The 16031-nt window shown below is 62.4% G+C and overlaps 1 protein-coding gene across 1 annotated transcript in view; it reads left to right on the top strand.

The window, feature by feature from the left end:
* CACNA2D2 (calcium voltage-gated channel auxiliary subunit alpha2delta 2) overlaps positions 1-13336 on the top strand; it is a gene marked incomplete at its 3' end in the record, with an annotated part of 212088 nt that extends 198752 nt beyond the window's left edge. Inside the window, exons 17-37 of the mRNA XM_084269755.1 lie at positions 354-428; positions 580-651; positions 1017-1088; positions 1247-1308; positions 2764-2840; positions 6424-6484; positions 8938-9035; positions 9254-9344; positions 9485-9547; positions 9671-9774; positions 9846-9944; positions 10047-10141; positions 10401-10448; positions 10852-10923; positions 11070-11222; positions 11334-11386; positions 11490-11545; positions 11638-11761; positions 12195-12304; positions 12525-12613; positions 13208-13336. Coding sequence (XP_084125881.1) covers positions 354-428; positions 580-651; positions 1017-1088; positions 1247-1308; positions 2764-2840; positions 6424-6484; positions 8938-9035; positions 9254-9344; positions 9485-9547; positions 9671-9774; positions 9846-9944; positions 10047-10141; positions 10401-10448; positions 10852-10923; positions 11070-11222; positions 11334-11386; positions 11490-11545; positions 11638-11761; positions 12195-12304; positions 12525-12613; positions 13208-13336 — 1803 coding nt within the window. The remainder of the gene's footprint in view (positions 1-353; positions 429-579; positions 652-1016; positions 1089-1246; positions 1309-2763; positions 2841-6423; positions 6485-8937; positions 9036-9253; positions 9345-9484; positions 9548-9670; positions 9775-9845; positions 9945-10046; positions 10142-10400; positions 10449-10851; positions 10924-11069; positions 11223-11333; positions 11387-11489; positions 11546-11637; positions 11762-12194; positions 12305-12524; positions 12614-13207) is intronic.
* Between the last annotated feature and the right edge of the window lie 2695 nt (positions 13337-16031).

Raw genomic sequence — 16031 nt, forward strand, 5'->3', positions numbered from 1 at the left:
CCCTGCCCTCTGCTGCCCCAGCCTCCTCCCAGCATCCCCACAGCACCTCTGCAGCTGCAGGGTGCAGAAACCATGGGTGCAGGCAGGGATCAGGGCAGGGGTCAGAGCTGGGCGATGCTCTGGGATGCAGAGCAGAGCCAAGACCCTTGCAGGATCAGCAGGGGACAAACCCTACCAGCCTGGGGAGGGGGCAGCAGGCAAAGGGCAGAGCCAGAGCGAGCTGCTGCTGGCCTGGGAATACAAAGAGGTGCATGGAAATGGCTGTGCCCTGGGGATGGCGTGAGGTGATGGCAGCAGCACAGCATGTCACACACAGCCTGCCTGGCCTCACCCCTCCTCCTGTCCTCCTGCAGCTGGGAGCCAACGGTTACGTCTTCGCCATCGACCTGAACGGCTACGTCTTGCTGCACCCCAACCTGCAGCCCCAGGTGAGGAGCAGCCCAGCAGGGGGGTAACCAGGTCCTGGGGCTTTCCAGGGTCATTAGGTGCTAATTGCAGGGACTGTGATGAGTTTGTCTGCACTCAGTGGCAGCTGCCAGAGCCCTGAGCCCACCCCCAGCTCTCCCATTCTGCCTGCAGATCATTAATTTCCGTGAGCCAGTGACACTGGACTTCCTGGATGCTGAACTGGAGGATGAAAACAAGGAGGAGGTGGGCAGACCTGGGGGGGCAGCTCTTGGTGTACAGGTTTGGCCTCCCCCCTGCCGCCCCCCCACCTCCCCAGTCTGCAGTTGCAAAGGGCACCCAGCTCCTCCAGACTGCCCTGGGGAGCACCTTGTTCTCAGGGCCCTGGCACAGCCCCCGTGGGACCACAGTGGGGCAGAAGCTGGGTCACTGTCCCCTGGGTGCCAGCTCAGCTCTGCCTGCCCTGCACTTCCCAGTCTCACTCCCTCCCTGCCCCAGAGCCCCCCACCCCAGACTGAAAACCCCCCACCCCTGCACCCCATGGGTCCCCAGTGCCACCCTGCTGAGTGGGTGGCTGTGTGGCTCTCAGATCTCTCTTCCATGTCCCCCAGATCCGGAGAAGCATGATTGATGGGAACGATGGGCAGAGGTTCATCAAGACCCTCATCAAGTCCCTGGATGAGGTAAGGCTGCAGGGGAAGGGTGCTGAGCACCCACCCAGCGCCGGCGGCGAGGAGTGAGGGACCATGTCTGGCACCAAGCTCGCAGCTGGGGTCCCGTGCCACTGCGCTGGCAGGGTCCTGGCACTGCAGAGGCCTGACTGGTGCCCTCTGGTCCACAGCAATACATCGACGAGGTGTTCAGGACCTACACGTGGGCCCCCATCAAAAGCACCAACTACAGGTGAGCGGCGCTCGGGCACACCCAGTTCTCCCAGCACCAGCCAGTCCCCCCAGCCCGGCGCAGGGCTGTGGTCTCGTGCCTGCAGCTCAGAAGGTCCCAGAGGCCACCAAGGAAGGTGTGGGATTTGAGACGTGCTGTCTGATCACTGCATGCAGCCAGGGATGCTCTAGAAGACCCTCCCAAAAGTGCTGCCTGCTGGTAGCTGGCGCTGGTGGCCATGGTCCTGTGGGGCTGCTGTGCAAGGTGCTGGACAGGGGACACTCTGCTGCTGCTGCTGCTTTGTGCAGCTGAGGGCTGGTGCAGGACTCTGCCTGCTGTGGGGTGGGTGACGGTGGCAGGTGCCTGCCCTGCAGCGCAGGCAGCTGCCACAGAAGGGAAGGACTGCACTTATTTCCCAGTTCGCACCAGTTTGGACCAGTAGATGTGTAAAAAAAGAGCCTGGCATCGTCATGTCTGTGCTGTCCAACTCGTGCTGCCTTCATCCTGCGAGGAGCTGTGTGGTCCCCTCGCTGTACCCTCCTCCTCCTCACCACCCAGCTCAGGAGGGGCCAGCAAGGGTGACAGCCACCTCCTGGAGCTGTGAGGTGTCCCCCACACAACTCTGGTCCTGTCCCTCATGGTTGCACCTCCTCTGAGCCAAGCAGCACTGTTGAGGAGGGGACACTGACACAGGGTGACGCAGCCATGGCTGCAGTTTGATGTGTAGGGTGAAAGGCGCTGCTGGAATCCCTGTGGCTCCGTGGCAGGGATCTCCCTTGGGGTTCCCTGGCACAAAGACCATCACCAAAGGCCACCAGCTGCTGCAGCAGGTACCTGGGAACCCATCTACCTGCAGAAGTGGCGCCCATGGGTTCAGCAACCCCAGCACCACCTCCTGCCACCCCAGAAAAGGCATCTGAAAATCCTGTGTGGCAGAGCCCTGGCTGAGGGATCCTTCTTCTTCCTGGCTCACCAGTAGCTGGTGCCTTGTCTTTTTGTCTCCTCGTTGGGAAGGTTTTGTCCCTTCTGTCAAGGGCTGCATCTCCCTGCCTCCCTCGCTTGCAGGGATGTCATATCACTCTTCCACGTGCATCTCCCTTGGTTCCCAGGCTGGTACATCCTGCCCAGCTCAGCCCTGGCCAGACAGGCTTGCCACCTCCTGTGCTCAGGGTGCCCTGTGGATGGCCCTGGGTGCCACCAGGATGGCCCTACACGGCCCCAGGTGCTTTGGGGATGTCCCTAGGACAATCCTGGGTGCTTTGGGGTCAACCCTGGGTGCTGTGGGGACAGCCCTGGGTACCATGAGGATGGCGCTAAGTACTCTGGGGACAACCCTGGGTGCTTTAGGGATGACCCTGGGTGCCACCAGGATGGATCAGGTGCTGCTAGCATGTCCCAGGCAGGGCCTGGGGTCCAGCCAAGGGTGCTGAGCAGGTGTAAAGCCTTACACTGCCTGTGTCTTCTCACCCTCCACAGCCTGGGGCTGGTTCTGCCTCCCTACAGCACCTACTACATCCAGGCCAACCTCAGCGACCAGATCCTGCAAGTGAAGTGTAAGTAGCCCCTGGCTTTCCCCGCTGCCCTCTCACGCTCCCGCTCGCCCCCCACACCAGCCCGTAGCTGTTCAGGGGGGGGAGAAACACGAAGCAAAGCACCTTGCAGAAAGAGACAGGGATTGCTGAGAGGCAAACCAGTAGAAGGAGAACATGAGAAACGAGAGAGATGTGAGCAGAGGTGAACGCACAGAGGGAAAGGAGCTGCCTGCCTGGGGTGCCCTGGGGTGCCAGGGTCTGGTCCTTAGGCTGCTGCCTGCTCACCTCCCGGGGACGAGCGAGGGGTGACACCAGCAGCCAGTTACTTTGCAAGCCTGGGAAAGTTTGCATGGATCTCCTTAGTTTCCTTTGGTTTCTTAAGATTCTTTGGTTTCAGTTTAAGCCATTTCTTCTTCTTTTTTATGAGTTTGGTTTTGGTTGGTTTGGCTTTTCGTTTGGAATTGACCTGTGTACGTGTGTGTTAGCCTGGCCACCTTCCCCCCCACCCCCACCCCCCTTCTCTCTCTTTCTCTCTCCCCTGACCCCCAAGCCTTTTTCCCACCGCAGGTCCACGCTGCTCCCGGGGACCCTCTCCTCGGTGTGAGAACCGGACCCTTCCCCTCTCCCCTCTGGTTCCCACCACCCCCACACTCCCATCTCTCTCCCTCAGCCGCCCAGGCGGCTCGTCCCCTGCCCTGCTCCGGATCCGGCCCCTGCTGCCCCCTCCATCCATCGGCAGGTACCCCGCGTCCCGGCGGGGCCCCTGCCGGGCTGTCCCTGTCTTTGGGAGGGGGGATCCCCCCGGCCTCCCGGGCTCTGCCCGCCGTGCCATGCATGACCCCCCAATCCAGTCAGGACATTTTGATATCAAGACTGTTGCAACTGTTTGCTACTGACGCTCATTTTCCTTTGGAGTATTGAATATATATATATATATTTCTCTAGTTATCTCTTTGCTTTTTCTATTATTATTATTATTATCATTATTACTATCATCATTATTATTATTATCATTATTATTTCACCGTGGCCTTTTCATTTCCTTTTGTTCCTGGGTTTTTTTTCTTGCTTTCTCTTGGTTCTTTATGTGGTTTTTTGCAAGAGGTTTCCTTTTGGTATGATTATGATACACAATATTTTTATTCAAACGGCGATTGAATAAAATATTGTTTGTGCCCCCTCCCCCCCCTTCCCCCTTTCCACCCAACCCCTTTTTTTTTTTGTTTGTTGTTTTTTTGTTTGTTGTTTTTCTTGCTTTCTCTCTATGGTGGATTCACACAGTACCAAACATCAAAATGAAGGGCAAGTATTTTCAGTCTCAGACCACTCACCTTCACCACCCCCCTGTCCCCTGCCCCGTGTCCAGTACCCACCCCCCCCAAGCCCCCCTGCTTGCCCATCTCCCTGCCCGTTTGCCACGCCGAACCTGCAAACCGCCACCAACTCGCCCTTCCTCCCTCCTCCTCCTCCTCCTCCTCCTCTCCTCCAGTTCCCCCTTTATTTGAAAGCAACATGTCTTGTTCTGTCCATGAGAGCTTTGTCACGATGATCCCCCACTCCCTTCCCACGCATCGCTCCCAAACCTGGTTTGATACTGTTCAAGAGCCGATCTTGTATGAAACTGCTGGTTTCGATCCACGAGGTTTTTCGTAGCTAGTTTGATATCCTGCTCTTCTCCCCCCACCCCTCTTCTTGCTCCTCTTCCCCCTGCTCGCCCTCCTCCAGCTCCTTCTCCCCCCTCTCCCCAGCTCCTCTGCTTCCTCCCTCCCCAAGACAACTCAACCTGAAAGGGATAGGGCTGTGCAGGGAGTGGGGGGCGGCGGGGTGGGTGCCAAAAGGTGACAGAGTCAGAGGCCAGGTGAAGGGCCTGGTCTGCTGCCTCCCTCTGTGACAGGTTTTTTTGGGGAAGCCACCCCCCCAAACACAACCCTGGTGGGGATGGGAACACCCTGGGGCGATGCTACCCCACTGCATGGGGGACAGTGACCCTGGCCCGGGCTGACATGGGCGGGCCAAGCCTTGGCACACTGTGCTGCCTGCCCCCATGGCTGCTCAGTGGCTGTCCCTGCTGCCCCAGGGCCCAGCCTGGCATGAAGCCCCAGGCAGCCCCAGCATCTCTGTGGCATCTGTACCCCTCTGGGAGCTGCTGAGCTTGAACCCAAAGTCCTGCAGAGGCGGGTGGGATGGGGAACGCTGGGGACAATAGCACCCCCCCACCCCCCACAGCAGAGCAGGACATCGCCCGTGCCACCCAGGGCAGAACTTGGCCACTGGCCACAGCAGGAGGATCCCCGTGGTGCTGGGCACACAGCTCCCACACAGCCCCACAGCGGGCAGTGGGACACACCAGCATGCACAGACCCTGGGGGACCTGCCACTGTGCTCCCTCCTGCGCGTGCCCCACGCAGCACCCTACACACAGCACCTGCTGGCAGTCTGCCTGGCAGCACCCACTCCCTGGCACGGGCAGGGGGACGGCTGCGGGGGGAATGGTGGGGGGGACGGGGCCAGGACAGCAGGGAGGTGGAAGTGTCACCCTCAGCCCTGTTCTATCAGCTTTGAGTTGCCTCCTCCCGGTGCCCCTGCGATGGCAATGCTGATGGACCAAGTACGAGTGTTTTGTACTCCTCTCCTCTTCCTCCTCCTCCTCCTTTTCCTCTCATCGGCTTGTACCCAGCCCTCTGCCTACAGCCCTCGGAGAGCAACAGTCCAACCTCTGGCTGTGCCGTGCAATGCACCGGGGGCTGGCGGGAGGGCGAGGGGCTGGCGGTGCCCGCTGCGGGGGCCGGTGGCCTGGGCATGGTCCCGTAGAACCCCCGCGTGCACCCCCTAACCCGACTCACCCCTGCAAGCTGCCCCTCTGCCAGGGGGGGTCCCCAAGAGGCACCCCAAACCCTGCTGGGCTGTGACACCCCCCACCCTTAAAGCAGAGCGAGGCGCCGGGCTGGCGGGCAAGTGTGGGCGCTACCCCCAGGGGGGTCCCACTGCCCCGGGGAGGGAGGGGGCCGGCGGCAGAGCCCAGCAGCGCATTGCACGGCACTTTGCTGGGCAGGGAGCCTCTGGTTGGACTGTCCTCAGCAAGGTTCCCTGGTTGGCCATGTCGATGCCTGAAAACTCCCTATTTTATCCCCCCCCCAACAACCGGTGTTCTGGTGATCCTCCTCCGGCCAGGAGCGCAGCATGTGGTTCCCTGCCCTTGCCCACCACCCCCAATCCCACCCACCCCCCCCGCCCCCGAGAGAGAGATGCCCCCACAGCCTCCCAAACATGCATATATATCCATGTGTGCGCATATATATGTGTGTGTCTCTGTGTGTCCCTGCGTACACGCCACCGGCCGTGCCTACGCAACCGCCTTCAGCCCGCGACCGAGCAAATTGAAGCCAAGATGGGCAAACCTCTCCTGATTTGGCTCTAACTTTCCTTCCCGTGCGGTGCCAGCGACAGCAGAACGGCCTTTTCCTTCCTCTCTTGTTACCAAGAGCAGCAAATACCTTTTATTTTGTTGTTCCCTCCCCTCTCTCTCCGTCCGTCTCCCTCCTCCTGGCCCCCCGGCATCCTCGTCCCCCCCTCCCCGCCGGATAACCTTCCCTTTCTGTTGCAGATTTTGAATACCTGCTGCCCAACAGCTTTGAGTCGGAGGGACATGTGTTCATTGCTCCCAGGTAGCTTTGCGTGTGCGCTTGCCGAGGTGTGCATCCACCCCGGCCCCGCTGCCAAACCTCCCCTCCCTCCCTCCCTCCCCATCGCCACCCCTCTCCCCCCCCTCCCCGCCCCGCCCCATCCTCGCCTCATCGTGCCTTGTCCCGCCCCCCCCGTCCTCCCCCCCCCCCCCCATCCCCTGTCGCTGTGTGTGTTGTGTGCCCGCTCGGTCAGGGGTGGCTGCCGCCGGGACCCTGGCCCCGCTCCACCACCCGGTTGCATCCAGCACGGTATATATGCACCCGGGACGGCCCGGGCTCTCGTGTGCATATATAGCTATAGTTTCTGAAAATCCCCTCCGCGCTCAGCGAGGGGCTGGCGGTGGCATCATACAGTCGTGCTGGCTGCGGGGGGGGGGGCAGGATTAGGAAGGGTGGGGTTTGGCTCACGTTGGGGATACCCAGGGGGTTGGAGGAGGCTGCTGGATGCAGGTTGCTGGCAGGGATGTGAGGACAGCGTAGCAGCCCCTGGATAGGTGGGTGTGTCCCCTCCCTTGCGCCGTGCCACCCGGCCTTGTCACCCAGCAACGAGCAAGGGGGGCCTTTGGTGGGCTCTTCAAGTTGCCCTGTGGCTCTGCCAGAGCTCTGCCCATCCTGCAGCTGGACCATAACTTCTCACCAGCCCTAATTAACGTGACCAGCCCTAGTTAACCTGACTGCCTAATGACCGATGTGCTTCCCTATCATCAAGACAGGTGAACCCCACACTGGGAGGTTCAGTCTGTCACTGCAGTTCTTGGCCAAGGCTGCAGCACAGCTGGCTGTGCCACCAGCAGGTATCCCCTACCCCCTGCCTACAGCAGACATACTGTAGACAGACTACCTTAATGACACTAATTCCAGAGAAACCAGCCCAAAATGGAGTTGTGATGCAGCCCTGGCTTTGCAGGGGGGCGGGCCTCGCTCCCCAGGCAGGGCAGGAGGCACCTAGGGGGGAGGTCAGGGAAATGAGGGAGCCAAAGTGAAGTATTGCTGAGGAACAGAGAACCCCTGTTAGTGAGGAATTGGGCCGTGGAAGCACAAAGGGAACAGATGTGGGGGTGATGATGTCTGAGTCCAAGGCCCAAGGAGTGGGTCTGCCCCCCACCCACCCCTCTCAGGCTGCCGTGGCGGGATCAGTGACCCGCGTGGGGCTCACAGCCGGAGGGAAGAGGGGGGGTTTGAACCCCAAGGTGAATCTTTTGGTGCCTCCCAAAGTGGTTCTGTGAGCACCCTGGGTGCAGTGGGTGCCGGGGAGGAGCTGCGTGCCCAGGGAGGGGGCCTGGCACCCAGGGCGACTGTATGATCTGCTGTGGGTGCGGCCGTGCCCACAGGCCACTGGAAATTTTCAGAAACCGTATGTTCCCCGTCCCGTGGGTGTGTGAGTACCTGTACCTGTGCGTGGCGGGGTAGACATTTAGGTCACTGCTCCCCCCGAGCTGGGGGCGGGGGGGCCGGGACAGGCTGTCCAGGGTGCCCCAGCTTTTTTGTCTGCCCCATGGGCACACTCCCTGCCACCCACTGCTCTGGCGTTTGTCCTCTTGAAGAGGGTTTTTTGGCAGAGGGGACATGAGCAGGGGGAGTCCCAAGCCCCCCTGGCACTGCCTGCAGCCGCACCGCCGATGCCAGGAGGCTCTCAGCATCATAGGCTGGCACTGACCTGCGCTGTCCAGCCAGAGCCTCACGCCGACCAATGGGACAGCACCTGTCCCTGGCCTCAGGAGGGAAGGGGTTCTTCCCTCGGGATGGTCCCAGCCCAGAGTGGGGACATGCCACCCCCTGACAGCGCCTGTCCCAGGATGGGCTTGGGGCCAGCGATGCCCGTGGGCAAGCGCCCGCCTCACCAGCCGGACCTCACCCCGCACCTACCTATCCGCGCACGGGGTACAGACATGGCTGCCCAGCACCCGCGCGGTGCCAGCGGCGCAGCCACCGAGGCTCCTCAGGCAATGCCGGCTCCCACCTACAGCGGAGCCCCCGCTCCCTGGGGCAGGGCAGGGTGGGCCCACCTGGCCCCACAGGTAAGTACGGCGGCAGAGGCACCAGTAGCCCTGCCGGTATGGGGAGAGCCAGGCTCAGCAGAGGCGCCCAGTCCCACCAGTAGCCTCGCCGGTATGGGGAGAGCCAGGCTCAGCATTGCACCACTCTGGACAAACTGGGACCCATGGAACCGGGCCCTGGCAGAGGTGACGGCACCTCGGTGCCCATGGCAGTGATGGGCCCAGCAGCACTGCCAGCAGTGGAGAGCTGGGGGCCGGGCAGCCTGCAGTCCTGGCAGAGCCATGCTCACAGGCCCGGCGGCACGTCACCGCCGCCATGTTCCCCGGCGCGCCCGCGTGCGGGCAGTAGGGCCGGTGCCTGGCCCGCCGTCCCCGGGGGAGAACTGACCTTGCCTTTTCCATCCTCACGAATGAAAAACCTTGTCCCTCAAACCCCAGAGAGTATTGCAAAGACCTCGACTTGTCGGATAACAACACCGAGTTCCTGGAAAACTTTATTGCCCTCATGGAAAAGGTGACCCCAGACTCCAAGCAGTGTGAGTAGCTGGGGGTGACTGGTTGGGGGCGGGGGCTGGCGGTGGGGGTGTGGAGGATATGGGGGCACAGTGGGGGTGAACCGGGCAGGGGTTGAACTGGGCAGGGGTTGAGGTCCTGGGAGAGGCCACAGAGCAGGTGCCAGTGCCAGTGCCAGGCAGGGGGGTGCAAGTGGCCCCCACAGGGCCAGCCCTCACCTCCTGCTTCTCTTCCTCCCAAGGTGACAACTTCCTCCTGCACAACCTGATCCTGGACACGGGCATCACGCAGCAGCTTGTGGAGCGGGTCTGGAAGGACCAGGACCTCAACACGTAGGTGGGGGCGAGGTGGGCTGAGGTGAGGCAAGGCTGGCTGGGGACAGAGGGGGATCAGGGGGCAGAAACAGGCAATGGGGACGGGATGGGAGCAGAGCAAAAGCTCACTGATGTGTGCCTGTCCCCTCTCCTTGCAGGTACAGCCTCCTGGCTGTCTTCGCAGCCACCGATGGCGGCATCACTCGTGTCTTCCCTAACAAGTGAGTGTTTGGAGAGGGGGTACACATCCTTGGCCCAAAGCAGAGACATGTCTGCTCCCATGGGGCCATCTCCAGTGGGGCTGGAGCTGAACAGCAGCTGTGGCCATGACTACTCTCCCACAGGGCTGCAGACGACTGGGAGGAAGAGCCAGAGCCCTTCAATGCCAGCTTCTACCGGAGGAGCCTGGATAACAAGGGCTACATCTTCAAGCCACCCTACCGGGACGGTGGGTACCAGTGGGAGTGGCAGGGGGTGGCTGTCCCCACGTGCCCCTCATGCCACCGCTGCCCTCTACAGCCACCTACCGGGGGCTGGACCTGGAGAACAACACCATCGGGATCCTGGTGAGCACCGCCGTGGAGCTCAGCATCGGGGGCAAGACTCTGAAGCCGGCAGGTAGGCAGGGGGTTGAGTGCCCTGCCACTAGGCTGGGGGTTCCCCGTCACACCCCACCCCCTGCCAGGTGCTGAGGCTCACCCTGTCTCCCCACTGCTGCAGTGGTGGGGGTGAAGCTGGACCTGGAGGCCTGGGCAGAGAAGTTCAAAGTGCTGGCAAGCAACCGGACAGACCGCGACCAGCTGGGCACCCGCCGGGTACGTCCCCTGGGACGGTGCAGGGGCAGCTGCAGGGCTGGGGCAGGGAGGGAGCTCTGCTCGCTGGGGACATGCCAGGACACAGTGCCTGCAGCCCCCCTGGGCTTGTACCTCCAGCACAGCCCTGCCCAGCACCCTGCTCAGGGCTGCCGTCCCATCCCCTGTGGATGCTGCCCCTCATGTCCCCTCCTGGGAGGACGGCACTGTGGGGGAAGATGGTCCTGCTAACTTGTCCCTGTACCCTGGTTTCGGTTGACAGTGTGACCCCTCGACCAGCTGTGAGATGGACTGTGAGGCCAACAACAAGGTGGGTGGTAGGCAGCGGTGGGGGCAGCAGGGAGCAGCAAGGAGGGTGGGCAGGGCATGGCTGGGAGAGCTCCCCTACTCCTGCCCATCCTGGTCGTGCCTGAGCTACCCACCCTGCCCCCCAGCCACTCCTGATGCTCAGGGAGCCCCTGACACCCCTCACAGGGGTGAAGCCCTGGGGGTTACCCCATGGAGGCTGGACCACTCCTTGAAGGGGCTGTTAAACACCCGAGGATGGGGGTGGTTCCTGCTTCCTGCACCCAGCACGGCTGCTCCTGGCATGGAGTTGCTCCCAAGCACTCCCCAGGCTTGGGGACACCGTGCTGGTCCCTCTGCCTGACTTCTATCACCACCCCCCCCAACCCTGCTGTGGGCAGGTGGGTGACACTGCTCTCCTTCCCCAGGACCTCATCTGTGTCCTCATCGATGACGGGGGCTTCCTGGTACTCTCCAACCAGGAGGAGCACTGGTACCAGGTGAGTGGTGCCCACATGGCAGCTCTTCCTGGGCACAGGACGCTGACAGGGAGCTGAGACCTCTGAGCTGGTGTGACACAGCCCCGCTCGAGTCCCCTCCGTGGTGAGGTGGCGTTTTGGGTGCAGACTTGGTGTCCCCCTCCCAGGTGGGCAAGTTCTTCAGTGAAGTGGACGCCAACCTGATGTCTGCCCTCTACAACAACTCCTTCTACGCTCGCAAGGAGTCCTACGACTTCCAGTCAGTCTGCGCCCCAGAGGCCCAGAGCAACACGGGTGCTGCGCCCCGTGGCGTCTTCGTGGTGAGCGCCCGCGGGGACGGTGGCTGCGGGGAGCACAGGGACATGCAGGGCTGTCCCTGGCACCCTGCACAGGAACCTGCTGGCTCACCACCCCCCCCTTCTCGCCCCCAGCCCACCGTGGCCGACCTCCTGAACCTCGCTTGGTGGACCTCGGCCGCAGCCTGGTGAGTCCCACTGATTCCCCTCCCCGGGGGCCACGTCCAGCGGGGTGGCACCGGTGTCTCCCTGGGGCTGGGACAGCAACACGGCCGCATGCTCCTTCCCCAGGTCCCTCTTCCAGCAGTTCCTGTATGGCCTCACCTACAGCAGCTGGTTCCAGACAGGTAAGATCCCGGTGAACCCCGGGCTTGGGGGTGGGCAGGGGATGTGTGGTGGGGGTCCGTGGCCCCTGGCCCACAGCGCTGTGCCGGCGCAGAGGAGGTGGCGGGGGACAGCATGGAGGCCAGGGAGACGAGCTGCATCATGAAGCAGACCCAGTACTACTTCAGCACTGTCAACGCCACCTACAACGCCATCATCGACTGCGGGAACTGCTCCAGGTGGGTCTGTCCCTGCCCTCCCACCCCCTGGGGACGCCTGGGGACTCTCCCTGCATGGGGACAATGGGAGATGCCATGCAGTGCTTGGGGAGAGGGGCTGTGGTCCTTGGACAGAGGGGACAGAGAGCACTGGTAGCGTCCCCGTGGGCTGTAGGGTGATGATGGTAATGTCCCCAAGGGCTCTGCCAAGCAGGACCAAACCCTGAAAGCCCATCAGTACCAGTTCCCTGGGCATGGGGACGGGGGGGAGATGGGGTACAGGGATGAGGTTGGGGATGGGGAAAAGGATGGGACAAGAATAGAATGAGGTTGGGGACAGTGACACCTGGTGTGGCTCAGCCTGCCCAGAGCCATCCAGCAGGGCTGGCAGTGGGGGCTGGGAGGGTATCGTGGCACAAGGTAACTGGGATCCCCGTGGCCGTCACACCCCCAGGCTCTTCCATGCGCAGAGGCTGGCCAACACCAACCTGCTCTTTGTGGTGGCCGACAAGCCCCTCTGCAGCCAGTGTGAGTCTGTCAAGCTGCTGCAGGCGGAGGTCAGAGGTATCCTTTGGTGGCCCAGCTGTGTCCCGCTGGGACGGCTGGCAGAGGGCTGGGGGGACAGGCAGGGCCTGCAGGGCTGGGCAGGGAGCACACCAGGAGCTGCGGGGTTTGGAAGGGGTAGAGGGAGAGCCATCCAACGGGCAGAGGGGCTGGGGGTGGCCATGGGGTGCCCCACAGGCCCCTGCCGCCCTGTCCCTGGTGGTTTCCTTGACCTGTGAAGCCCCCCCGAGGGACCCCAACCAGTGTGAGCTGGTGGACAGACCCCGCTACCGGAAAGGCCCCCACATCTGCTTCGACTACAATGCAACAGTACGTGGGGTGCAGGGGGGGTGGAGTTGGGGGGAGAGCCCTGGGGAGTGATGGGGGCAGTGGGTGCATCCTGGGGGGTGGGGGGCAGACCCATGGGGGGTTCCCAGGGGAGCAGAGCTGTGCAGGGTCACCCTGGGGCAACAAGGGGAGTGGGTTCCACTGAGAGGGGAGTGGAGCCACAGGGTAGCCACCCTGGGGGGAATGGAGGGGTGAGTGGCCCCACCCCGTGGGGAAGCAGAGCCATGGGGTGTCCCACTGTGGGGAACAGAGTCACTGGGGATCCCGGGGCTTCAGTGCCATGGGGGGAACCACCTCATGGGGGTTTGGAGCCCTTGAAGGACCCAGGGGAGGGGTCATGAGCTTTGGGGGTTCCTGAGCTTTGGGGGGTGTCCCTGGGAGAGCGATGCCATGGAGCACCACGGGGTCACAGGGAGAGTGGCATTGAGGGGTGTCCCCTGGGGGGGGGCAGTACCACAGGCATCCTAGGGCAGGAGGTTTGGCAGGGCTTCAGGGGGACAGGGCAGGAGGCCCTGTCAGAGCAGTGGGTGCATTACCAGGGGTGCCCCATGGTCTCTCTCCCTTTGCCCCCTCCAGGAAGATACCTCAGACTGCGGCCGAGGGGCTTCCTTCGCCCCCTCCCTGGGGGTCCTGCTCTCCCTGCAGCTGCTGCTCCTCTACTCCAGCACCAGCCGGCACCCGCTGCCCCCGGCCACCTGCCTTTAGCCCCCTCCTCGGCCGCCCCCGCCAGCTCTCTTTTCTTTCAAGCTCCATCTCCATCCCTCTCCCTGGCCCAGCGGAGCGGGAGCCACGTCCCCTCCACCGCCTTGGGAGCCGCCGTGCCGCCCTGCGCTCCCCACCGGCCGCAGCCAAAGAAGAGGCGGGGTGTGGGCAGGGGCTCCCCAGCAGCGCGGGGACCGGGCGGGTGCCCCGGCATCACCCCCTCCCACAGCCGCTGGGACTCGGAAAGTGGCGTTGGCACCCTCCACCTGTGACCCTTCCCCAACCCATCCACCTCACCTATTTTTTTAGCCTGAAGATTTTAAACCAAATCTTTCTACATCGAAGTCCCCGACGTTCTCGCCTGGAGAAAGGGCGGCGTGTGTTTGTCAGCAACGAGGACTCATGGGGGGGAAAAAACCCAAGGGGGGTGGTGGAAAAAGGATAAACTAAAGGAAAAAAGGACTTGACTTGACTGTGCGGGTCAGTGTTATTTATTCCAGCAGGTACCAGCCCCCCCGTGCGGCTCCAGCATCCCTGCGGGCTCGGACCGGCCGTGGACAGGGTGTGATGGAGCCCTGGTCCCTGCTCTGTGCTCAGTCGCTCTGCTGTGTTCTTGGGCACAGATACTGGGGGTGGAAAGGAGGGGGTGGTGGGGGGGGGAAAAAGTGTGTTTTGTTTCTTTTCTGTTCTGCAGATCACTGTGAAATCCTGCCCGCCCCAGCCCTGCCTGCCCTCCCGGCCACCCTCACACCGGCAGCCCTGCCAAAGAAACCGTGCCAGCCAGCGGGACATGCCACCTGTCCCCAGGGGGACATGCTGTGTGTCCCCAGATGGGGTGTGCTGCGCACCCCAGGCGGGTCAGGCCACACACCCTGCGGTGGGACATGTGGCACATGCCCGAGCAGGAGGTGCCACGTGTTCCCCAGAGGGATGTGCCAGCCCTCCATGCCCATCCCTCGGGGCACTGGTGTAGGGTTAGGGGCTTCCAGCTGGCTGCAGCGGGGAGGCTGCTGCCCAGGTGCTGCCGAGATCCCGGATGGGGGCACCCAGAGTTGGGGGGGAGCAGGAGGTGCCCCTGCAGCAGGGTGCCTCGAAGTGCCAGGGCTCATGTCGTCACGCTCGGTTGGGGGTGTCCCCCTCCCCAGCCAAAATGCTGGGTGCCAATAAGGTGGACAGAGCAGCTGCACCCTGCTGGGCCCTACCACCCCAGCCAGCAGCGGTGCCGTGGGGCTGGGGGGTCCCAGCGACGACACCCCGGGGTGCTGTGGCGCAGAGGGTGCTGTACCCACCTCCTGCACCCCCCATTGCTCCCGGCAGTGCCGGGGGCCCCTACCCAGACAGGTGACCCCGAGGACCCTCACCCCCCCGGGGACACCCTGCTCAGAGCCACCCCATCAGCCAGGGCCAGGGGAGCCCCCTCGGCACGGCCACCCCGGGGGGGGGGCTGGGGAGGGCACCAAGCACTAATGAGTGCTGGGGTTAATTAATGGTCATTCCGCTTGTAGCTTTTTCAGTGTGTGTTTGGTTACTGTCTCTGGGAACCGTGTTTGAACAGATGGCTCTGTGTTACCGGGAGTGTGTGTACTTCTGTAGTCTAGTTAGGTGCTCTGCCAGAAAACCACCACTATACATACCTATAAATATATACATATATAGTCTATTTTAAGTTAAAAACCAATGAGACAAAGGGGCGGCATGGCCCTGGGCCCCCCCTGTCCTGCCGGGGTCGCCTCCTGCCCTGTCCCCAACCTGAAAGCTTCTCTCTGCTCATTCAAAGGCATTGGGTTTTTAATTGATTTCCTTTAACTTATTTTTTAATTTCTTTGGGTTCTGATTTATTAATTTTTTTGGTTTTTTGGTTTTTTTTGTACAGAAGAGTTGGAAAACTTCACAAACCAACAAAAAGACAATTTGTAAGATATCGTGCGTGTGACTCCTTGTAAAATATTTTCAAATGGTTTATTACAGAGACTCAGTTATTAAATAATGTTCATATTTTCACTTCACAGGCGGCGGCTGTGTCATTGCCCGGGTATGTGGGCAGGGTGGGGTGGGAGGAGGGGGCAGGGCACAGCGCTGGGGGTGCAGGCAGGACATTGGGGTGCTCCTGACATTGGGGTGCTCCTGCCAGCCAGGCTGCTGCCTTCACCCCTGCCTGCACCCTGTGGTGGGGTACAGGCAGGATGTGGGCAGGGACATGGGCACTAGCGTAGGCAGGGGGACACAGGCAGGGGCAAGGGTTCAGGCATGGATACAGGCAGGATGCAGGCAGGGATAAAGGCAGGGTGCAGGCAGGAATGCAGGCAGATGTAGGCAGGGGTGCAGACAGGGATACAGGCAGATACAGGCAGGGGTGCAAGCAGGGATGCAGGCAGGGTGCAGGCAGGGATCCAGGCAGATACAGGCAGGGGTGCAAGCAGGGATGCAAGCAGGGTGCAGGCAGGAATCCAGGCAGATACAGGCAGGGTGTAGGGAGGGATACAGGCAGGGGTGCAGGCAGGGATACAGGTTCACAGCCACCCACGCCCGGGCAGCAGGGGCTCAGCCCCCCCCACGCGCTCCCCGGGCTCCCCCACCTCCCTGCGTCCACTCGTGGCCCTGCCCCCCTTCCCTAGGTCCCCACGTCCCCGTGGCCCCTCTGCCGCGCCCGTGGCCCCACACCCGTGCGCCCCCGTCCTGTGGGGCCCCGCCAGCCCGT

The sequence above is a fragment of the Gallinula chloropus genome, assembly GCF_964237585.1.
Source record: "Gallinula chloropus genome assembly, chromosome: 12".
NCBI lineage: Eukaryota > Metazoa > Chordata > Aves > Gruiformes > Rallidae > Gallinula > Gallinula chloropus.